Source organism: Nicotiana sylvestris, chromosome 11 (assembly GCF_000393655.2).
Source record: "Nicotiana sylvestris chromosome 11, ASM39365v2, whole genome shotgun sequence".
Taxonomy (NCBI): Eukaryota; Viridiplantae; Streptophyta; class Magnoliopsida; order Solanales; family Solanaceae; genus Nicotiana; species Nicotiana sylvestris.
Genome location: NC_091067.1, coordinates 30246796 through 30272398, shown reverse-complemented (window position 1 = coordinate 30272398; position 25603 = coordinate 30246796). Strand labels below are relative to the sequence as shown.

The following is a 25603-nucleotide window of genomic DNA, read 5'->3' as shown; positions in this document are numbered from 1 at the left end:
GGCAGCTTTGAGCTATGCAACTGGAGTTGTTTTCAGCTTTGAGACATGCTTAACGGGCTTTAATGAAAGACATAATCAGTAAAGATTCATATGATCCACCTCAACTTACTCAAAACGGAGGAGTAATGGTAATTTTGTAATACCACTACTACTGTACTCTTTCTCTACTACCCACTTCATTTCACATTTCCTCGTACCAAAATGCTTGTAACATTAAGTGCGGGATTTAGAAAAAAATTAAATTTAGAGAATAATTTATGTTAAAATGGCTATTATTTAGTGTTGGAAATTGACGCCAATCACAACTGATCTGAGATTGAATTGTAGTTAATTGAACTTTAAGTAATCTCTTAAATTTTCAAATACTCTTACCTTTTACAATTGTCTGTTATTTAACATGATAAGACCATTTATCAAGCCCAGAACTTAAGAAACTATGTATGATATTTTGAAAAGTATCCATATTTCCATCATCAGAAATTTGGACAAGTTCAACAATGACAATTTTATTTGCGAGAATTCAATTTTCGTTAAAGATGTATCCGAATTATAAGTGCTCGTAAACGTCATTCATAATCCGAAAATTTATCCATTTTGAACAATTATGGTTCCTTTAATTTGATCGCATATTTCACAACTTAATAAAGTTTCCAACTACGAAATCAATCTTCCCTGCAGTCTAGAATGCCGACTACATGGGAACAAATGTTATATAGGTTGATTCTAATTCTTGCTGCCCGCTCGATTCCGAGGAATAAAAGGCAAAATGGATAACTGAAGTCAAGCAAAAGAACCTCATATTATCCTCGAGTTAAGGATCACAATGGCACACGTCGTTAGTTAAAAGGCACAGTATATAACAACCCAAGTTCTTATGTTTTTTTTTTCCATTTTAAAATCTTTCCCAACTCCATTCTTAAAACTTCTGCTTTGTCTTCCTTTTGCGATTTGTTACAAGACCCTCATCCTTTTTTGCTTCTAAATTCCTATTTGAAGATTACAAAGTCATAATGATCTCGTATGTGAGAAGATTTATAGCCAAAGGCTTAGACAATTATCATTCGAGATACATTATAACGAGTTCAGTTGAACCCGTTTATCATGTTTGTTTTGGTGGTATGGCCTTCTCTTATTTGGTCGCGCTCCCTGAAGAACTTCGTCACCTTGAACATAAAAAACATCAAGAAAGTCATGGAAAGCACTAAGTTGTAGATTTCATGTTATGGATCCTACGGAGAAGAGTGATCCAAATTGTTTATTTATAATGAATAGTCTTTTTAACTTATGATTCATGTATCCCAAAGTAATTTTATGTTTGATTGTATTACAAAGATTTGTTGAAAATATACTTTTCGTTGGATGATTTTAAATTTCTTTTTGCTTTTTCTTCTTTCTATTCTTCATGGTTCAAGATAATTATATCTTAGATGTTTGTCGCTGAATGTATTTTTTGCAAGATGGCTCTACTTCTAAATTAACTAGTTTCTCGGCATACGATTCGTGTCTGTAACCCTATTAATACGTACAAAGTTTACTAAAATTACACACACAATTAATAAAATAGTAAAAATTAAAAAAAATGATTCCTTAATAGGAAATAAAAACTTGAGTCTATTCTTTTTGCTTTGTGCTGATCTAGTGGTCGCGCTGAGCTATGATAGAGTGAGGGCATGTCCTCAGAGGAGCGGGGGTAGATGGTAAGGGTGGCAAGGGGGGCTAAGGCACCTTCTAGGTTGAGAGTGGGGTCATGGAACATAGGGACTCTAACAGGGAAGTCTAGAGAGTTAGCAAAGATTCTCCATAATAGGAAGATTAACATAGCTTGTGTCCAGGAGACTAGATGGGTGGGGAACAGGGTTCGGGAGGCTGATGGGTTTAAGTTGTGGTATTTAGGGAGGGTGAGAGGGAAGAACGGGTAGGCATTTTAGTTGATAAAGATCTAAGGGAGCTTGTCGTTGAGGTTAAGAGGGTGAATGACAGGTTGATGGCCATTAAGATAGTCGTGGGAGGGTATACTCTGAACATAATTAGTCTTTACGCGCCTCAGGTGGGTTTGGGCGAGGAGGTTAAAAGACGCTTCTAGGAAGATTTGGATGGGTTGGTGCGGGGTATGTCGTCCACCGAGAAGCATATGGGGTGATTTTAACGGCCACATTGGGAGGTCGCCCGGGTGATATGACGGTGTGCATGGTGGCTTCGATTTTGGAGATAGAAATGGAGGAGGTACTTCGCTGCTGGAGTACGTTAAAGCTTTTGAGCTGGTGATCGCTAACTCGTGTTACCCGAAGAAGGCGATGATAACTTTTCGGAGTACGGTGGACAAAACCCAGATTGATTATCTACTTCTCCGAAAATGTGATAGAGGTTTATGCACGGATTGCAAGGTCATCCCGAGTGAGAATCGTACGACCCAACATATGCTTTTGATTATGGACTTAGAGATCAAGTGGACGAGGAAGAAGAGGGCTATACCTAGGGTTAGGTGTGGTGCATTGACTAAGGACAAGGTCCAGGAGTTGGGGGAGAAGTTGCTGGCTATGGGAACCTAGAGGAGTAGCGGGGACGCGAGTTGTATATGGTCTATGACAGCAAATTGTATTAGAGAGGCGGCGAGAGAGGTGTTAGCGGTCTCAAAGGGTTTTTCTGGTGGCCATAAAGGGGGTTGGTGGTGGAACGAAGAGGTTCAGGGGAAAGTGGAAGCCAAGAAAGCAGCATATTTGAAGCTAGTAGAAAGTATAGACGAGAGGCAGAAGAGTACCAACAGGGAGGGGTATGAGAAGGCTAGGAAGGAGGCGAAGTTGGCGGTTATTACGGTTAAGACCGCAGTGTTTAGTCGTTTATACAAAGAAATTGGGGATAAAGGCGGGGATAAGAAGTTGTACAGGCTAGCGAAGGTGAGGGAGCGGAAGGCCTGGGATCTGGACCAAGTGAGATGCATAAAAGATGAGGAGGGAAAAGTTTTATTGGAGTGGGCACAGATTAGGCAGAGATGACAATCTTACTTCCATAAACTCTTGAATGAAGAGGGATATAGGGGCATTATGCTGGAGGAGTTAGAGTACTCGGAGCGGCAACGAGATTTTGGATACTGTAGACACATACGAGTGGGGGAGGTTATAAGGGCAATGCGCAGGATGAGCAGAGGTAGAGCGATTGGACCGAACGAGATTCCGGTGGAATTATGGAAGAGCGTGAGTAAGGAGGGATTGGAATGGATTGCTAGGTTGTTTAACGTCATTTTTAGGACGAAGAAGATTCCCGAAGACTGGAGGAGGAGTACGATAATCCCGATGTACAGGAACAAGGGGGATGTCCAAAACTACACTAACTATAAGGGTATCAAGTTGTTAAGTCATACGATGAAAGTGTGGGAGATGATGATTGAAGGAAGGTTGAGGAGGTGTGTGTCTATTTCCGAGAACCAATTTGGTTTCATGCCGGAACGGTCGACTACTGAGGCCATTCACATTGTGAGAAAGTTGGTGGAGCAGTATAGGGTGGTGAATAAGGATTGCATATGGTGTGCATTGGCCTGGAGAAAGCCTATGACAAAGTCCCAAAGAGAGGTTATATGGAGATATTTGGAGGCTAGAGGAGTGCATGTAGCATATATTAGAGTGATTCAGGACTTGTATGATAGATCTAAGACACGGGTTAGGACAACAGAAGGAGACTCTGACTACTTTCCGGTTGAGATGGGGTTGCATCAGGGATCAACACTTATCCCGTTTTTGTTTTTCTTGGAGATGGATTCTTTGACGCGTCACATTCAAGGGGAGGTGCCTTGGTACTTGTTATTTGCATATGACATAGTCCTGATTGATGAGACGCGATGTGGCGTTAACGAGAGGTTGGAGGTATGGAGACATACTCTGGAGTCTAAGGGTTTCAAGTTGAGTAGGACCAAGACAGAATACTTGGAGTGCAAGTTCAGCAGTGTTACCCAGGAGGCAGACGGGAATGTGAGACTCGATACGCAAGTCATTCCCAGGAGAGAGAGTTTCAAGTATCTGAGATCTATAATTCAGAAGGATTGGGAGATAGATGAGGATTTCACACACCGTATCAGAGCAGAGTGGATGAAGTGGAGGCTCGCTTCCGATGTCTTATGTGATAAGAATATGTTGTTGAGACCTAAGGGTAAGTTCTACAAGGTAGTGGTTAGATTGACTATGTTGTATGGGGCAGAGTATTGGCCAGTCAAAAACTCTCATGTCCAGCAGATGAAAGTAGCGGAAACGAGGATATTGAGATGGATGTGTGGGCATAATAGGTTGGATAGAATTAGGAATGAAATTATTCGGGACAAGGTGGGAGTAGCTCTTATGGAGGCAAAGATGCGTAAAGCAAGGTTGATATGGTTCGGGCATGTTAAGAGGAGAAGCACAGATGCCCCAATCAGGAGATGTGAGAGGTTGGCCTTGGGAGGTGGGAGGAGGGATAGAGGTAGGACAAAGAAGTCTTGGGGAGAGGTGATCAGGCGGGAGATGGCGCAGCTTGAGCTAACCGAGGACATGACCCTAGATAGAAAAGTGTGGAGGTTGAAGATTAGGATAAAAGGTTAGTAGGTAGTCATGTGTTTCCCTTTGTCTTCTCAGTTCGATAGTATTAGTACTAGTACGGTATCCCTTTTTTTCTTAGTTTGCTATATTCGCATGTTTTGTTTCGTTATTACTTGCCATCGGTAATTCCGTAGTTTGCTAGCAGTACTTCGTTCATATTCTCGTTTGTTGCCTTGGATTTAGTTTTCTAAACATATTAACTTGCTATTACTTGCTATCGATACCCCTTTCATATTCTCTGTTGCTACTTTTGATTTAGTTTTTTAATTATTTGCCTTGTTATTACTTGATATCAGGGCTTTTTTCACCTTCTTTAGCCGGGGGTCTATCATAAATAGTCTCTCTGCCCATCCAAGGTAGGGGTAAGACTGCGTATATCCTATCATCCCCAGACCCCACTTCTGGGATTATATTGGGTGGTGGTTGTTATTGTAATAGGAAATCAAAACTTGAAGAAAAATGGAATTGATTACTTAAGAAAGAAATCCAATAAAATATTTTTGGTAGAAAAGTTTTACAGTTTTGTTCAACTAGATTTTATAAGTATCATTCCTTTTCGCTTCCTTCCTCCATCTCTTTAGCTCTTATTATATTGTAATAACAAAAGAAAGAAACATCGGTTCACTTGCATTTAGGTTCCTCTTTTGTAAGTTCTAATTATTATTTCTGAATAGATTTATCTATCTTGAATGACAGTTTGACGTGTTTATAATTTTGGAATACTTCATATATGATCATTATGGTGCTAGTTTACAATTTTTGTTTTTTTTTGAGGAAAAATAAGAAAAGTATTTTCATAGACTGTTATAGAGGATTCCAAAATGATTTTGTATTAATAATAGTTGGCGTTGCTTCTTATAATTCGTCTTGCCAATATGTAGAGTAAGAACCAAAATGATCTTATATTTGATACTTGTGCAATTTTATTAGTGTACGGTCTTTATTTTATATTTTTATTACTCATCTTGATTTATAGTCTATGTAATTGTATTTAACTTGGCTAAATAATGGCGATACAAATATAAATTTTTTTCATATTAAGGCAACCAACAGAAGGAGGAAAAACAACATTGTTTTCTTCAAAGATAATAATGGGAATTGGATAGATGACTAAATTTCTCTAATGAACCATACAAGGAATTATTTCTTAAACATTTTCACAACCTCCCATGTAAAAACTGATTGGTCGATTATCAAAAGTGACAAGAAAAGCTTTCGTAATATTGACCTCTCAAGCCTTGATGATCCCTTAAGAAATCATGAAATAAGGAAAGTCTTCTCATTTAAACCATACAAAGCTCCAGGCCCGGACGGGTTGCACTCCTTTTTCTTCCAAAAATATTGGCACATTATATGCAAGGTCATAAATTTGTGCCAAAAAAATTTCAAACAAAAACAATGCCACCGGACATCAATAACACTTACCTATGCCTCATCCCCAAATTCAATAATACAAACAATTTCTAAGAACTTTCGGCCTATAAGCCTATGTAACACCATCTATAAAGTTATAACAAAAATCATTGCCAATCGAATCAAGCCCTTCCTACACTAACTTATCAACCAACAACAATCTAGCTTTTTAAAATATAGTTGGGCTAGTGATAATGCTATCGTTATCCAAGAAGTCATGAAGAAGATCAATTCATCAATGGGCAGGCCTAGCTTAATCCTTAAGATTGATTTGGAGAAGGCTTTTGATAAATTAGAATGGTCTTACATTTACAAAACTTTAAAAAAATTTAAATTCCCTCCAAATATTTCTTCTCTAATTATTATTTTTTTGGTCAAAAAGATATTTATATTATATATATATATATATATATATATATATATATATATATATATATATAGCTAAGCTCGTACAAGAGAGCTGTTTACAAGATGTATGAGTGGCATCAGATTTACATTAGTAGTGATTGTTTTTAAGGCCCCCGTATAGGAACCATTACTACGAACTAAACTTGAACTAGCTAAAACATTACTATAGTTACTTAGTACAGTACTAGTGGAAGACCTATTATTACACAAAACAGACTGTTTTTTAATCAACCTTTTTCTAAGCATCCCTCCTTGATCTTGTTGATGTAAAGTGGAAGCAAAAAGTGGTGGACTTTCAAAAATGATACAGGTTTCCTTTGCATGCAAAGCTCCATAGTTGGCCTGACAATCTGCCACACAAATTTGCTCCTTATAGATGGTTTGGAGAGGGGGACTATCCAGCTGTAGTAGTAATAACCTACAATCATTAATTATATTAGTGTATTGCATTGTAGTGCTATTAAACATACCGAGTAGGGCTTGTGCATCTGTCTCAATGATGAGTGATTTGAGGTTCTTTTGGACAGCAAGTTTCAATCCCATGAGCAAAGCTAGAAGTTTTGTCTGGAGAGGTGCCCCATGTAGTGTTGTTTCTGCAAATCCTATGATCCAATTGCCTAGATGATTACGAAAAATACCACCAATACCATAGTTATTTTGTTGGATTGAGCAAGAACCCTCAATGTTAAGCTTGTAAAAGGGATTGTTTGGGGGGGTGCCATTTTATATATAAAGGTATGAGAGTATAATTTTTTGATATTGGATTTGTGAGGTAATAAAATTCTGCAGCCTTTTTTAATATGAAAGATATATTCAAAAAGGTTTTCTTATGATCTAGTGTATTTTTATTACGTATAATCCAAAGCTCCCATAATACAAAGGGTATGAGGGTGGTATTTGGAATTGTATGATGTTTGAATATTGACTGTTGATGTATAAATTGGTATAACCAATTTATAGTAGCATTGTGGGATAGAGGGAAATTTTCATTGATAGTTGACATCTTAAGCATAGTCCATAATTGTATGGTAGTCGGACATTCTAGGAAGAGATGCTGTAATGTTTCAGGGGCCATATGGCACTGTGGACATATAGAGGAATTAAGAATACCTATTCTTGTGAGATATGCAGTTGTTGGAAGTCGATCATGACAAATTAACCATAAGAAGAAAGAAATTTTTGGAGGAATATGCAATTGCCAAATCCATTTAAAAGCATAGAGTGGAGCAGTTGTTGTAGAAGGTGTGTTATTTATGATAGCAGTGTACATTGATTTGACTGAAAAATGCTATTATGTGTGAGAGCCCAAAATATTTTATCATATGTTGAGGATGCAAATGGCATATAAATATCAGTGATTGCAGTTTGTAAGTTAGGAGGTAAACAAAAAGGTAACATGTTAAAGTGTCATTTGTGATTGTAATAGTAGTGTGAAATAATTTTTTTGTCCTCATATTGTGGAAGGGGTTCATATATACAATTACGAATTAAATAATTCTGACTAATCCAAGGATCATTCCGGAATTTTACATGATTTTCCGTGGTTAGATTCCATTTATACCCTAGACAACAGTAGGACCATCCTTTCATAATATTACGCCAAGTTATTGAATTTTGTTTTTTGATCAAATGTGGTGGTCGTACGTAATAGTGTAATAACACTTGTGCCTATAGCTGATGAAGGTTCTGAAACAACCTCCAAGCAAGACTTGCATGTAATGCTTGATTTTTTGTAGAGAGGTTTTGTATGCCTAATCCTCCTTGATCCAGAGGTTGTGTATTGGTAGCCCACTTTATTAAATGTAATTTTTTTCTTTTGTTGAGTTGTTCCCCAGAGAAAGTTACATTGATAACGATTTAGATAGGAAAGTATATAAGAAGGGATTTTAATGTATTGCATAATGTGATTGGGAAGATGGTTTAAAGTGGAAGGAATTAGAGTAGTCCTGCATGCTTTTGATAAAAAGCTGGTTTTCCACCCTACTAATTAGTTCTTGAAATTGTCAGTTAGGAATTGATAATCACTTTTAGTAGGCTTCTTAGTAAATATGGAAAAACCTAAGTATTTTTTCAAAACTTTTTCCTTCATTCATTTTGAAAATTTGTAGTACAGTAGATCTTATATTAGGTGAGCAATTATTAGAGAAGAAGATTTTAGATTTATCAAAATTTATAGTTTGTCCCGAGTGATATGTAAAATGAGCAATAGTATTAACAGTGGATTGACAAGATTTATCAGTTATTTTAGATGTGAGAATAATATCATCAGCAAAAAATAAGTGGGATAACTGAGGCCCATTATTCCCCATTGATATTGGCATCCAATTATGATAATTCACTGATGTATTTATTTTTCGCGAAAGCATTTCCAAGCATAGAATAAATAAGTATGGTGATAAAAGATCTCCCTGTCTAATACCTCTTGAGGGTGTGAAGTATTCTTTAGGGTTACCATTAATCAAAATAGAAGTAGTATTAGTTGTTATACATGACATAATGAGTTAAATAAAAGAAGATGGGAAATTAAGAGTGATTAGTGAATTATATATAAACGACCACTCTAATTTATCAAAAGCTTTTTCCAAATCCAGCTTCAAGAGCATGTTTAAGTTATTACCCTTCATTTTTTGGAATTTGGTAAGAATTTCTTGTACAATGATAGCATTATCAGCTGCCCTTTTATTTTTCTGGAAACTGGATTGAGTTGGATGAATAATATTGTCCAGAATAGGTTTTAGTCTGTTTACAATTATTTTTGTAATAATTTTATAGCTCGTATTACAAAGACTAATAGGTCGGAATTGTAATATTGTGGATGCAGTATTATTTTTAGGAATTAAGCAAATGAAAGTTGTATTAATAGAAGGCTCAATCTGATGTTCGTAAAAAACTTTATGACAATAGTTTTTAACAGAATTACCAATTATGTGCCAATATTTTTGGTAAAATAAGGGATGAAATCCATCTTGTCCTGGTGCTTTTAGTGATTTAAAAGAATTAATAGCATTAATAATTTCACAGTCTTGTAACCGATTAGTTAAAGCAGCTTGTTCATATATTGTTAAAATATTGAAAGGATGTAAATTATTGTTTGTAGTAGAAATTATTTGTTGAGTAGTAAATAGATGTGGATAGTATTGTGTAATATGATCCCGAATATGATAATGATCAGTTATCCAATTTTTTCCTTGGTCTTGAAGAGCAGTGATATGATTATGTCTTCTACGATTTAGAGTGGTAAGATGAAAAAATTTAGTATTTGCATCTCCATCATTTAACCAGTCAATACGTGACTTTAATTTTCAAAAATCCTCCTCAAGTCTAAGGATTTTATTAAATTCCATTTAATGTATATTCCAGGTTGTGTAGAAAAGTACTAGTTGGGTAATTGATAGAGGATTGAATACCATTCAAACGAGCCATTATTTTCTTTTTATGATTAAATAAATTATCAAAAGTTGATTTGTTCCACTCTTGTATTGTACTAGCGAATTGATTAATAGCAGGTAGTAAATATAAATTATCAAGCCATGCTTGTTGAACTATAGATGGAAAAGTAGGGTGTGTAGTCCAAATAGTTTCAAAACTAAAAAAAATTTACGAGGTAAAGGACAGTGTTAAAGTTCTAATTTTATAGGACAATAGTCTGAATGTGTACGGGGAAGATGTGTAACCAGTGCATCAGGGTATTGTTTGAGCCAATCATAATTAGCCGTAAGATGATCAATGCATTCAAGTATATTAAAACTATTATGTCTACCATTTATCCATGTATAACGACTGCCTTTGTATCCCAAATCCGTTAAACGTGAATAATTTAAACAGACTAATAATTTATTAGATCTTGAATTATTAATAGATAAACCACCAAATTTATCATTTGCATGCAGTATCTCATTAAAATCACCACCTAATAACCATGGACCCGTATAATGATCATATACACACATTATATTATGCCATAAAGATTGTCTAGTTGCTAAGTCAGTACTAGCATAGATGGCAGTAAATAAAACTTTAAATGGAAAAGGGAGCACCTGAATATGGCAATGGATTTCCTGAGAGGTAGTGGCCACTGGTTTCACATAAAGTACATCTGAAAGCCATGAAATAGCAATTCCTCCCGACTGGCCAGTTGCAGCAACTTCAATTAATCCAATAAAATTAAAATCCTCCTTAACTGTTTGATGACTTTGGCAGTGAGTTTCCAACAATACAACCAATGATGGTCTATTGTAGTCAAGTAGTGAACGAAAATTTCTTCTAAAATCATTTGACTGAGCACCCATACAATCCCAAATAATAAAATTCATATAGCTAAGGATTGGTTCAAGCTGCGGACTGCTCCTGTGGTTCCTCTGGTTGCTTGACTGCCCTGGTCGAAGTAGAAACCTAGGAAGTAGAAGCATGGCATACTTCCCCACGTATGGATTTGTAGTTGGCCTTAGTCTGAATGATGTTTTTAGTAGATTCAGAGGACACCTTATGTATATCTTTCTTTTGTACTCCTCCTTCTGGACAAAGACCTTGATTCCGTCGAGTCATAAATGAATTGGTCGTATTTCTCTGTTGTAAAGGACTACTGCTTCTAGTTCTGCTTGAAAGTTGATGTCTTGTTCTACTGGATTGGGAATGTGGGGTGGTGAGTGAATTGGTGATGAAGTTGGTGTTGGAGGTGTTATTGGTTCCAGTGGTAGTATATTTATCGGTGGATCCATGTAGGGTTGGATCCATGGTATGGTAGGAGTGGGTGGTGGGTAAAATGGCATTTGGAGAAGATGTGGGTGAAGATGAAGGGGATCTCAATATGGTGTTGGGAGAGGAATTAGGTGATAAGGCGCAAGGTAGGGTACTTGCATCATGGACCAATGGTATCTCCCATAAATCTTCGTCCTTAACTGCATGCCCTCCGCTACTATTTGTGCTAGGTCCCTGGGATGGTTGATTAGAATTGTCACCTCTTGATGATTGACCTCCATCGTGAAAGTTAAGGCATGATTTTGTAAGCCTGTATCGAGCCAGAAAGTGAGATGTGTTGGTGCATGAGGGGTTTGAGCTGTATAGATAATGGTATTGGGCTCCATTATCAGATGTGGAGGAGGGTGGGAGAATGGAGTGAATGGAGTGTTGTTGTGTTGGAGACGATGAGTGGGTTTCCTGGGTGTAGTTTGTAGTCTGCGTAGGTAATTTAGATTGGGTGAAAACATCTTCTTGATTTATGGATTGGGAGTGTGGTTTAAGTGTAGAAAAAACGAATAGAAAAAACGAACAGACTTTGATAAAAGTTTACCAAAATTGTCCAACAATGGCCTGATTTGGACTTTCTTCAGATGATGTTTCTTGGGATCTAATCCACCTCTTCTTGGACATGAACTTGGGCCATAAAATAATTATAACACCTAGATAACTCATATAGTTTATCCTTAAGCTCTTCCTCTCAACTAACAACTTCTTTGATCGCTCGTGAAGTCCAATGACCTTGTTTTATAGCTTTTTAGCTTGAGATCTTGTTAAATGCCCTCTTTGAGATTCCAAAGCTTCATCCTTGTCCTTGAATAGGTTTGATCTTACTAGGATGCATGGCAACCTACTGAAAATCTACCTCTCATTGATTTAGGATCGGATTTTTTCTTCTTAAATTCCAAAAAGAAGAAAATAAGAATCGTGCACTACATGATGGAAATTGGTTCATCTTAAGTCACTTTCTATCTGTTCGTCAATGGGAACCTAAATTTATGGCTTCTGAAACAAAAATAACTTACTCTGCTATATGGTTGCGATTATTTGAATTACCTACGGAATTTTATGATTTTCAGATTCTTCAGAAAGTAGGTAACAAAATGGGAAATTATTAACTGTTGATACTTGCACCTCTTCCACAACTAGAGGAAGATATGCCAGGTTATGTGTTGAAATACCAGTGGATCAACCTTTACATACACATATTTACCTTGGAACTCATAAGCAAAATATCCTTTATGAAGGATTAAATTTGCTATGTACTAAGTGTGGTCGGATGGGGTATAATCAAAGGGTTTGTACCTATCAATTACAACAACAACAACAACAACCCAGTATAATCCCACTTAGTGGGGTCTGGGGAGGGTAGTGTGTACGCAGACCTTACCCCTACCCTAGGGTAGAGAGACTGTTTCCAAATAGACCCCCGACATCCTTCCCTCCAAGAACTTCCCACCTTGCTCTTGGGGAGACTCGAACTCACAACCTCTCGGTTGGAAGTGGAGGTTGTACCTATCAATTACAAGATCAAATTACTACTGATATGTCTACCACTACACCTTCAACCATTCCCACCCCTAACTTAACAAATAATTATGTTACATCTACTGAGGAATAGAAGACGGTGTAATTCCCCAAACGAAAAAATTCCATGTCAATCAATCCTTACAAAGCAAATCAACTACAATCAGTGCCACCTTTGGGTGCTACTCCTACAAAGGCTTCAGGTAAGTATGTATCTACAACCCCTAATAATCTTCCTTTTACAAAATTAACCATTAATAGTACTACTCATATACTTAATACTCATAATATTTCTGAAAAACCTATAACCCCTATACTAACCACTAATCAATTTGCTATACTAATACCAAATGATTTGGATAAGTCTAATCAAATTAATCCACTAGATGATAATAACCTATTAACTCCCTTAATTTCCACTCAAGTGGCTAGCTGCAACTCAACTAGTACTATATCCATTCGAGTGAACGGAAACAAAACAAAAGAATTCATTCCTACAAGGGGCGTAAGACAAAGAGACTTCATGTCCCCATACCTATTTATCTTATGCATGGATATGCTCTCAAAAAATATGAAAAATCAAGTAGACATCAGGAATTGGGATCCTATTAAATTAAACCATAGAAGCCCTCCCCTATCTCATCTATTTTTTGTAACCCTGATGGGGAAGGCAATGACAAAACAATTCATACAATTTGGTGGAGCATGGATAGTTTTTGTAACTATTGTGGGCTGAATATCGATAGAGAAAAATCGAATCTAATTGTCTCCAAAATTTGTAAAGCTTCAACCAAAAACCTTTTGACCAGTTTCTTTGACATAAAAATTAGTAATAATTTTGGGATATACCTAGAATTCCCAATACTCAATAATAATCCAAAGCACAAGGATTGTCAATTCTTGATTGATAAAATGTGAGCAAGGCTAAACAATTGTTATGCTAGGTGGTTAAGCATGACTGGTAGAAGTACCTTAGTATCATCTACCCTCAACACCATTCTAAATCACCTCAGAAAATATCCCTTCTACCTAAAAAAAGACTGAAAGAAATCGACAAAATACAAAGAGACTTCTTATGGGGTACTACTGCAGAGAAGAAAAAACTTCACTTAATTAAGTGGGACACTATTACCAGAACAAAAACTCATGGTGGCTTAGGTATTAGAAAAGCTAAGTCAAAAAACTTAGATCTATCAACCAGCGTGGCATGGAGAATCCTTAACAACCCGTCATCTCTTTGGGCAAAAGTTCTAATTGGTAAATATAGGAAGACTAAAAATACTAAGAGTGGTTCACGTACTTGGAATATGTCACGACCCTAGTTCGCCCTCCGTGAACTGTTGTGATGGCACCTAGTCTCTACGACTAGGTAAGCCTAACAAACGCGGAAATAATTACAAACTTGCAAAAATATAAATAAAAAGTCAGGAATAACCAACGAGAAACAGTAAATAGAATGTCGCTCGGCATATACAGCTCAACATCTCAGAATTTCTAAAACACTATCCCAAACCCGGAAACTCACGGGAACACAAGCCTTTGGAATATCTAACAGTCTAACTCCAGAATATCTAACAAGAAGGAAAAATACAGAAGGGGTAAAATGTTCAATAGCTAGAAAGGAAAGAGACTCCTCGGTATGCGGGCGCGGTAGATGTACCTCGAAGTCTCCGTAGCAGATGCCTCCCTCAAGGATAGTAGGCCTAGGTATAAGTACTTGGATCTGCATATGAAAAACATGCGCAGAAAGGGCATGAGTACACCACAGCGGTACTAAGTAAGTGCCAAGCATAACCTCGGTCGGGTAGTGACGAGTAAGGTCAAGGCCCTACTGGGGTTAATAAATAATAAAATGATAGGATAAATAAGCAGTAAAACTGAGATTCTATATTAAGGATCTACACAGTATAATAAGAGTGCAATAACGAAAACAGGGATAAAGGAAAACTACGAGGAAATACCACTCACAACAAGGATAATAATCGGGGATCTCTTAGTATCCCGAGGATCTATTGATATCCTCAATATAGGATCTCTCGGTATCCTTAATATGTGCTAGAGATCTCTTGGTATCCTCAATATGTGTCAGGGATCTCTTAGTATCCCGAGGATCTCTCAGTATCCTCAATATATGTGCCAGAGATCTCTTGGTATTCCGCATCTTAGTCCAGATCATAAATAGGTGCAGGGGATCTCCCGGAATGTCGTCCCATAGTCCCAAATTTAAACACACAGTAGCTGTAAGCACGTGATTTTTGCCCAATATGAGAATTACTCCCAAAAAATTCAAAAATAAAATGATTTTTCTTTGGTGTGCAATTTTGTGATATTTTGAATAATTATTTGCATTTGTCTGTGCATGTTTATTTGCTAAAATAATAAAAAAATACAAAAATATGTCGCATTTTGCATGTAGGATTTAATTCTACAATTGTTAGTAATTAAATTTGTTTTACAAAAATTAAAAATTACAAAAATAAGCATCGTTTGCATTTTTAGCATTTAATGTCCAAATATACAATTTTATGCTTAATTACTACTTAATTGGGCGTTAATTGATATTGGGAGTTAATTTGCGCTTTTATAACTTAATTTAATTCTTAATAATAGTTTAAGTATTTTTATAATTTAGTTTTAAAAAAATAAAAGAAGAAAAGAGAGCAAAAATATAAAGAAAGTCGGAATTGGGCCTCTTCTTCGATTTCAAGCCACAAGCCCAAGAAATGGCCCAATCTTCCCTACGACCCAGTCCATTTCGAACTGGGTCGACCCAATCCATAACCCAAAAGACCCAAACCCCTTTGTCTTACATTTTACAAAACAAAACAAAACAAAAAGAAGACAAAAACCCTAAACACTAAACTACCCCCCCCCCTTTTCTATCTTTTTTTCTTCTTCTTCCTCAAGAAAGACAAGCTCCATCAATGGCTACTTCACCATCTCCACCAAAACCAGACCCATCCACCGTCCGCCATTGACGAGCAACGTTGTTGCTGCGTTTTGCTCGTCGACCAGCTCAAACCTTACGTCCAAACACTCGTGTCGCAGCTGCTTCATCGTCAACCTCCCCATCGCTGCTTCTGCCGATGTTTCTTCTTCTCCCCGTTGTCCCCCTCGACGGACAGCTGCTGCCACTGTCGTTGCTGCGTTCCATCTTCTTCTGCCTTCTACTACGTCCAGTCATGGACGAGCTTCGACGTCGACCATGTCGTCGTCCATGGCTGTCCGCGCCGTGCTGCTGCTCGCTGCTTCGGACTGTTGCTGCTTCACGTCGTCTCCTTCGCTGCTGCGTACTGCCGTCGACGACCCCATGAGTCTGCCGTTTGGTTGCTCACCATTGTATTGTTGTTGACGACGCAAGGCAGTCCGGTTAAAGTCCGGCAAAGGTCGAGGGTTTTTCGTCGAGTGAAGATCCTGTACGTCGTGAGTTCATCGTCAAGTTCATTGTTTGTTTGGTCGTTGTTCATCATTTCGATCCGGTTAGTAGTTTTTGAGTTTTATTTTGTCCGTATTTTGTTTTGATATTTTCGAATCTAAAATCAACAAATGTTTGTTTTGTTTATCGTTTGAATTAATTTTTAGTTCATGTTCATGTGTTGTTTGTTAAATTAATTTTCAGATTTCAAAATGGAAGTTTAATTAGTTGTTTTCATGTTTATTTCATGTTTGTATTATTGTTTAAGTGAATATTTGTTAGTTTAATATTAGTTAGATACAAATTGAAGTTTAATTAATTGTTTCTTCAATTTGTTTCATGTATTTTATGTATTTTCCGGAAATTGTTAATATTGTTAAGTTCAAGTTTAAATTCATAATTGTTTCTTCTTAGGTTTTGTTTTGTCATTTGCCTAAAAGAATTTAGTTGTAATAAGGGAAGTATGTTGGTTTTAATCATTTGAATCCGTCGTTTTTATTTTTAGATTTAATTCATGTTCATATTATGTTTGTTTGATCTTGAATCCGAAATGTGTATAGTTTGATTTCTTGTTTACCATTTATGATTATTTCTTGAATTGGTCTCATAATCTTGTTTAAAGTTTAATATAAGAATTGTTTGTTGTAATGTTGTTAGAGTTGATTTTAAGTTCAATATTATTGAATTTAGAAATCTAAATATACTTGTTTGTTGTTGTTGTTGAATCCGAAAATAGGATTGTTTGTTGCTAAAATATTGTTCAATCAAATTTTAGTTGTTCTTTGTTGTTCAATTTGTGTTCATGTGATTTGTTGTTGAAATGTTGAAGAAATCATGTTCATGTGATTTGTTGTTGAAATGTTGAAGAAATCATGTTCATGAAATTTGTTGTTTGAACATTGTTAGAAATTAATCATATTGTCTATATTTTGGTTAAGTTTGATTAATTGATGTGTTATAGCTGATGGGTAGTTTGGTAATTTATAGTACTTTCGGGGGTAAAATAGTAATTTGTAATAGGGTCGGAGGGGTAGTTTAGGAATTGTACATTTTGTAATTATTTATATGAAGCATGGGGGACAAAATGAAATGGGGTGGGTTGTGATATAGTTGTTTAATATAAAGGGGGACAAGACAAAATTTAGTGGGAGGAATCTTGTACTTGTTTAATATAGGCATGGGGGACAAAATATAATGGGGTGGTGTGATATGTTTATTTAATGTAATGGGGATGAGTGGGAAGATAATGAGTTTGGTAGAGAAGATGGATTGATTTTAATTGATTAAAGGGTTGGGATTATATATAGGAGGTCTTGAACACAAGACAAGAAAAATACAAAGAGAGATACGAGATAAGAAAAAATAGACATACAGATAGAGAGAAAAAAAACTGACAGAGAATAGAAGAGAGAAAAAAGGGCTGAACATTTAAGAGAAAGAAAAATTCCGAAAAATATTTAAGCTTTCAAAATAAAAAATAAAAACTAAAAAATCTTCTGCTTTCTTTCTTTGTTTGAAATTAGTATTAATGGTTGTTGTTTCATTCAAAGCTTAAAGCTTTTATTTTTGGGATTACTACTCCACCGGTCTGTTACTGGGTTGTTACTGTTGCTGGGCAGTTGTTGCTATTGTACTGTTATTACTGCTGTTGATTCTCATCATCATTTTCTTTTGCTTCCAATATCAGGTACATATCTGTAAATTCATGTCATGAAAAGCTTCAACATGACAAATTAATGAAGTTCGGGAATTATAATTATGTTTTCCATTCATTCAAGATTCATTAGTTTAAAATTTGGTTTTTTGTTTCAGTTGATTAATATAGTAGTACGTTTGACGTAATGAATATAAGATAATTGTTACCTCATAAAGTTCGTTTAAGTGTTGTAATAATATCACCTATTTCGGAATTTTCATTAAGCGAAGTCATGATTGAAATATCAAGGTAGGGAACATGGTATAAAATGGGCCATTAATTACATCTCGTAATATTGTTAGCTAAATGTAAAATAGAATGGAAGTATCAAGAAATTACATTATTAGTATATCTTGCAAAAAATCTGATTTTGGTTTAGATTGATATAAGTTATATGTTCATATATGGCATGAAGATGAGTATATATATAATCATATGTGGAAGGTGATTTGATATAGCATGTGATGCAATTTTATTGAATCAATTTGTATAATAGTTCTCTTTCTTATCAACTTGATTCTTATCTACCATTGAAAACAAATTAACTAAACGATTATAACTTTGGATTAAAAACAAGTAACGTAGAAGGTGATTAGGTCTATAGATTATAACATTTTAAAAAAATATAAAAAAAATATAGTATTCGCCTCAAATAGAATGATGAAAATTCTTGGAAAATATCATTTCCTTTCTTACATCAATTCTTTCCCAATGTTTATACGTAATTCGCACGTTGTTTATTTGGGTAGGCAAATAATGTATTCACTACAAATGGTAGTAATCACACGTTGTTCATTTTTACTCCTTAAATTCGAATGACTTGGAGGAATATAATTCATACGCGTAAAATATAACTCGCAGTCAACGCCTAATAAATTTTGAATTCTTTGTCAAGAAATTTGGTGGCATCCCAATCGGTGATTCTCCATGTCTCTTACATTTAAAAATAGATGGATGCAATAAACTTTTGTAGAGAATTTATATTACTGAAAAGAATATTTGCATAATTAAGGATGCGTTCGCGTGACTTGATTATACTTCTAAAGGCAATTCGGATTATGCGTTCGCGCAACTTCGAGCAAATTTTTATTAAAAAGGGGTTCTTCGGAGAATATCAAATTAATTTCATATAACCCGAGATGTGCAGTTCACTATTTAATCATACAAGAGCGACAGACGTTCTTAATTTTATTTTAAGCACAATTTCGAACTTAAGTCTATTTTTATAAATAAATAAAAATTTCGAAAAAAAAATAAATAATTATTGTTATATTATCAATATCATTGTGTATACGTATGCGTAACACAATTTTTCACGTTAAAAAATATATAATATATAAAACGGATACACGTATGCGTGATTCGATTCGAAGAAGGGTCTTTAATTATAAACAATCTAAACAGAAGCGATAACAAAATCATGCAATAAAAAATGTAAAATCGAGATAATTAAGCCAAGAATAAAAACAGTTAAGCGACCGTGCTAGAACCACGGAATTCGGAAATGCCTAACACCTTCTTCCGGATTAACAGAATTCCTTACTCAGGATTTCTGGTTCGCAGAATAATAAACAGAGTCATATTCTCCTCGATTCAGGGATTAAAACCGGTGACTTGGGACGCCTTAAAATTCCCAGGTGGCGACTCTGAAATAATTAAATAAATCCCGTTTCGACTGTCCTTCAATTGGAGAAAACTCCTTCACCGCCGCGGGGGCGGAAAAAGGAGGTGTGACAGTAGCAACACAAGAATATTCAATAACATGCTAATTTCGTACTAAGTAAACAGTTAATTCTAGTCTAACATGCTTCATGAAATGCAATTAAGGCAGTTTAAGCAAATAAGCAATTAAGTCATCTAAGCATGCTTCTCTAAACTAACACAGGCTAACACAAGTAGAATAAAACAGGAAAGAAATGAACTAAGTTTACATACTTAAAGTAAAATCGTATTTTCAAAAATTAGCTCAAGTACGCACTCGTCACCTCATGTACAAGGCATTTCAAGTATCAAATATCATATCCTAAGGGGAAGGTCCCCCACACAAGGTTAGACAAGCTACTTACCTCGAACCGGCTCAATACTCAACCCGATACCACGCTCTTGCCACGAGTACTCGACTCTAAATGGCCCAAATCTATTCAATTCAATTTCATAATGTAAATAATACTTCAAGTAACTAATTCTACAATTAAATTCTAAGCAAATACGCGAAATTATGTAAAATGACCAAAATGCCCCTCAAGCCCACGTCTCAGAATCGGGTGAAATTTATATTTTTAGAAACCTCGTACTCTCACGAGTCTATACATAACAAGAACACTAAAATCAGAGTCCAAATGACCCTTCAATTCCTCAATTAAAGGTCTTCTAAACTCAAGCCCTAATTTCCCATTTTCCCCAAATTTCTCACCATTAATTAGGTCTTTAATCACATAAAAACGGGTTATGAAGTCAAGGACGTTACCTCCAAGTGACTTCCCTTTGTTTTCCTCAACAATCCCTCTCAAAAGCTTCAAACCCGGATGAAAATGGTGGAAGAATAGCCAATTTTCGTAAAGGCAACTATTTATATGTTCTGCCCAGCGAGTTTCGCATTTGTGACAAAGGAACCGCATATGTGGTCCCGCTTCTGCGGACACGACGTCGCATCTGCGACTATCATTAAAAAGGCCAGAGACCGCATTTGCGATCACTCTTTCGCAGATACGCAATCGCTTCTGCGGTATACATTCCGCATCTGCGGAAACTGAAGGAGAAGCCAAAAATCCGCTTCTGCTGCTCCAACCTCGCTTCTGCGGCTCCGCACCTGCGGAACCCAGCTACATCAGCAATCTCTCAACTTCAAAAATCCTTTCGTCAACCATCTGAAATCATCCCGAGGCCCCCCGGACATCAACCAAAAGCACCAACATCACCTAATACCTCATTCAAACTTGTTCCAATCCTTAAAACACCTAAAACAACATCGAAACCTAGAATTAATCAAGGATTTAAGCCTAAGAACTCTAAATTTCCCAAAAATACGCTTTCGATCAGAAACCTAACCAAACCACGTCCGAATGAACTAAAATTTTGCACACACATCCCAAATGACATAACGGAACTACTGCAACTTCCAGAATTCCATTCTAACCCTCGGATTAAAATTTCACTATCGGACCAGAAACTTGAAAAATTCAAACTTCGGCATTTCAAGCCTAAATTAGCTACGGACCTCCAAAACACATTCTGATCACGCTCCTAACAATGAAATCACCTAACGGAGCTAACAGAAACATCGGATTTCCATTCTGAGGCCGTCTTCACACTGCTCCGACTATGGTCAACTTTCCAACACTTAAGCTCTCATTTAGGGACTAAGTGTCCCAAAACTCTTCGAAACTCAAAACCGAACGTCCCGGCAAATCAAATTAGTAGAAATAAATTTGGGGAAAGCAGTTAATCGGGGATTGGGGCGTTAATTCTATAAATGACCGGCCGGGTCGTTACATCCTCCCACACTTAAATATTCGTTCATCCTCGAACGAGCATAGAGACATACCTGAAGTAGTGAAAAGATAAGGGTATCGGTTGCGCATATCCTGCTCGGTCTCCCAGGTCGCCTCCTCGACCGGCTGACCCCACCACTGAACCTTCACCGATGCAATGTTCTTTGACCTCAGCTTTCTGACCTGCCTGTCCAATATTGCCACTGGCTCCTCAACATAGGATAGATCCTTGTCCAACTGGACTGAACTGAAATCCCACACGTGCGACGGATCACCGTGATACCTTCGGAGCATTGAAACATGAAATACCATATGAACTCCTGCCAAGCTGGGAGGTAAGGCAAGCTCATAAGTGACCTCCCCAACACGCCTTAATATCTCAAAAGGGCCAATAAATATCTGACTTAACTTCCCTTTCTTCCCAAATCTCATGACGCCCTTCATAGGCGAGACCCGAAGCAGAACCCGCGTAACTCTTCTGTCTGGACTGGGCTGTACGGAGTCTATCCTGAATCACCTTAACCTTCTCCAAAGCATCCTGAACCAAGTCTGTGCCCAATAGTCTAGCCTCACACGACTCAAACCAACCCACCGGAGACCTGCACCTCCTACCATATAAAGCCACATACGGTGTCATCTGAATGCTGGACTGATAACTGTTGTTGTAAGCAAACTCCGTCAATGGCAAGAACTGATCCCAAGACCCTCCAAACTCAATCACGCACGCACGGAGCATATCCTCAAGAATCTGAATAGTGCGCTCGGATTGTCCGTCCGTCTGAGGGTGAAATGATGTGCTCAACTCCACCCGAGTACCCAACTCCTGCTGAATGGCCCTCCAGAACCGTGATGTGAACTGTGTACCTCTGTCTAAAATGATGGAAACTGGAATACCATATAGACGAACAATCTCCCGAATATAAATCTCTGCTAACCGCTCCGAGGAATGAATAGTACACATAGGAATGAAGTGCGCGAACTTGGTCAGCCGATCCACAATCACCCAAATGGCATCGAACTTCTTCGCAGTCCGAGGGAGTCCAACTACAAAGTCCATGGTGATCCTCTTCCATTTCCACTCCGGAATCTCTATCTGCTGGAGCAATCCACCCAGCCTCTAGTGCTCATACTTCACCTGCTGACAGTTGAGGCACCGAGCTACAAATCCCACTATGTCTTTCTTCATCCACCTCCACCAATAGTGCTTCCTCAAATCCTGATGCATCTTCGCAGGACCCGGATGAATAAAATACCGCAAACTATGAGCCTCCTCTAATATCAACTCCCGAATACCATCAACATTGGGTACACAAACCCGACCCTGCATCCTCAATACCACATCATCACCAATAGTCACATCCTGGCATCGCCATGCTGAACCCTGTCCTTGAGGACAAACAAATGAGAGTCATCATACTGCCGCTCCCTGATACGATCAGTTAAGGAAGACCGAGAAACCACGCAAGCTAGAACCCGACTGGGCTCCGAAAGATCCAATATCACAAACTGGATGGCTAAGGCCTGAACATCCCTCGCCATAGGCCTCTCTGATGTTGGTAGATATGCCAAACTCTCTGCCCGGCGACTCAAGGCATCGGCCACCACATTGGCCTTGCCCGAGTGATACAAAATAGTGATATCATAGTCCTTCAGCAACTCTAACCACCTCCTCTGGCGCAAATTTAGATCCTTTTGCTTGAACAAGTGCTGCAAGCTCCGATGATCCGTATAAATCTCACAAGGTAAATCGTACAAATAATGACGCTAGATCTTCAAGGCATGAACAATAGCAGCTAACTCAAGATCATGGACAGGATAATTCTTCTCATGTACCTTCAACTGTCTAGACACGTAGGCAATCACCCTACCCTCCTGCATCAAAATCGCTCCAAGGACAATCCTTGAGGCATCACAATAGACAGTATAAGAACCCGAACCTGTAGGCAATATCAAAACTGGGACTGTAGTCAAAGCTGTCTTCAGCTTGCCTCACACTCTTCGTCCACTGAAACGGAGCACCCTTCTGGGTCAGTCTAGTCATAGGTGTTGCAACGGATGAAAACCCCTCAACAAATCGACGATAATAACCCTCCAAGCCAAGGAAACTGCAAATCTCTATAGCTGTGGATGGTCTGGGCCAACTTTGTACTGCCTCTACTTTCTTCGGATCCACCTGTATACCCTCACTCGACACCACGTGACCCAAGAAAGCCAAGGAATCCAACCAAAACTCACATTTCGAGAACTTTGCATATAATTTCTTTTCTCTCAGAGTCTGAAGCACTATCCTCAGGTGTTGCTTATGATCTTCTTGACTCCGAGAGTACACAAAAATATCATCAATAAAGACAATGACGAATGAGTCGAGATATGGCCTGAACACACTGTGTATCAAATGCATGAAAGTTGTTGGGGCATTGGTCAGCCCAAATAACATGACAAGGAACTCGTAATGACCATACCGAGTCCGGAAGGCAGTCTTCGCGATATTTGGCTCCCGAATCTTCAACTGATAGTAACCTAAGCGCAAGTCAATCTTAGAAAACACATGTGCGCCCTGAAGCTGGTCAAAAAGATCATCAATATGAGGCAAAGGATAACGGTTCTTCACTGTAACCTTGTTCAACTGGCAATAATCAATACGCATATGCATAGAACCATCCTTTTTCTTCACAAACAAGACCGGAGCACCCCCAAGGTGAAACACTGGGCTGAATAAAACCCTTATCAAGCAATTCCTGTAACTGATCCTTCAACTTAGGAGGAATGAAAATGGGATGCATGCCCGACAACAGATCAATGCCAAAATCAATATCTCTATCAGGCAGCATACCCGGAAGATCAGCTGGAAACACATCGGGAAAGTCCCGTACTATAGGGACTGAATCAATAGAAGGGGTATCAATACTGACATCTCTCACATAAGCTAGATACGTGTCACACCCATTCTCAACCATACGCTGAGCCTTAAGGAAGGAAATAACTCTACTGGGAGTGTGATCTAAAGTACCCCTCCACTCAACACGTGGTACACCTGGCATAGCCAGCGTCACGGTCTTGGCGTGACAATCAAGAATAGCATAATGGGGCAACAACTAGTCCATGCCCAAGATAATATCAAAATAAACCATTATGAGTAACAATAAATCATCTCTGGTCTCAAAACCACTAAGAGCAACCAAACACGACCAATAAACGCGGTCCACAATAAGAGAATCTCCCACAGAAGTAGAAACATAAACATGGGAACTCAAAGAATCCCGAGGTACTCCCAAATGCGGATCAAAATAAGAAGACACATAAGAATAAGTGGATCCTGGATCGAATACAACCAATGCATCTCTATGACAAACCATGACAATACCTGTGATGACAGAATCGGAGGCAACAACCTCGGTACGGGTAGGAAGAGCATAATATCTGGCATGGCCTTCCCCTCTAGGGCGACCTCTACCTCCTCGACCTCCACCTCTAGCTGGCTGAGCAGGTGGGGTAGCAACTGGAGCTGTAATCATAGCCTGAGAACTCTGTGGGGCACGCTGTGGCTGAGAAGTCTATGGAGGTGCACTCCTCCCAAGTCTAGGGAAATACCGCACCACATGGAGGGTGTCACCACACTCAAAACAAGCTATGGGAGGACGTGGTGGCTATGACTGGCTCGGGCCAGGTTTGCTGTACTAACCTCTGAAAGCACCCCGCGCAGGAGGCGCGCTAGAAACCGGAGGTGCATAATAAGGCTCGTGAGGCTTAGGAAGAGCTGGAGCACTGCTGGCTGCTGGAAGAGCTGAATGAACGGGGCGACTCATATAACCCTACCATGACGACCTAAAGCTGGGGCACGGGCACCAGAGAAATGGCTCGACTCTCGAAACCTCTTGGCCTCCCTCTCCTCCTTCTCTCTAGTATGCATACCCCAATCCTCCTAGCAATGCTCACCACCTACTGATAAGAAATATCCATCCCCAACTCATGAGCCATGCTAGACCTGATGCTGGGAATAAGCCTCTCGATAAACTGACGAAGCCTCTCACGAACAGTAGCAACCAAGGCTGGTGCATGCCTAGCCAAACTGGTGTAACGGACAGCATACTCTGAAACGGTCATAGCGCCCTGGTGTAAATGTTCAAACTCTGCGTGCCATGCGTCCATGAGGCTCTGAGGAACATACTCTCTCAAGAACAAATCCGAAAACTGAGCCCAAGTCAGTGAAGCAGCCTCATCTGGACTGTCTAACTCATAGGTGCGCCACCCATCATAGGTAGCTCCTCGAAGCTGGAAAGTAGTGAAAGAAACCCCGCTCGATCTGAGATACCCATAGTATGGAGAATGCGGTAACACTCATCAAGAAATCCCA

The 25603-nt window shown here is 38.2% G+C and overlaps 2 protein-coding genes across 2 annotated transcripts; one reads left to right on the top strand and one right to left on the bottom strand.

Moving 5' to 3' along the window:
* Positions 1-2582: 2582 nt before the first annotated feature.
* Positions 2583-2993, top strand: LOC138880880 (uncharacterized). The gene has a single exon (XM_070161063.1). It carries the CDS (start codon positions 2583-2585, stop codon positions 2991-2993), a length of 411 nt encoding a protein of 136 aa, XP_070017164.1.
* A 7007-nt stretch (positions 2994-10000) lies between these two features.
* On the bottom strand, positions 10001-10672 carry LOC138880879 (uncharacterized). Its single transcript, XM_070161062.1, has one exon. It carries the CDS (start codon positions 10670-10672, stop codon positions 10001-10003), a length of 672 nt encoding a protein of 223 aa, XP_070017163.1.
* Positions 10673-25603: the final 14931 nt, after the last annotated feature.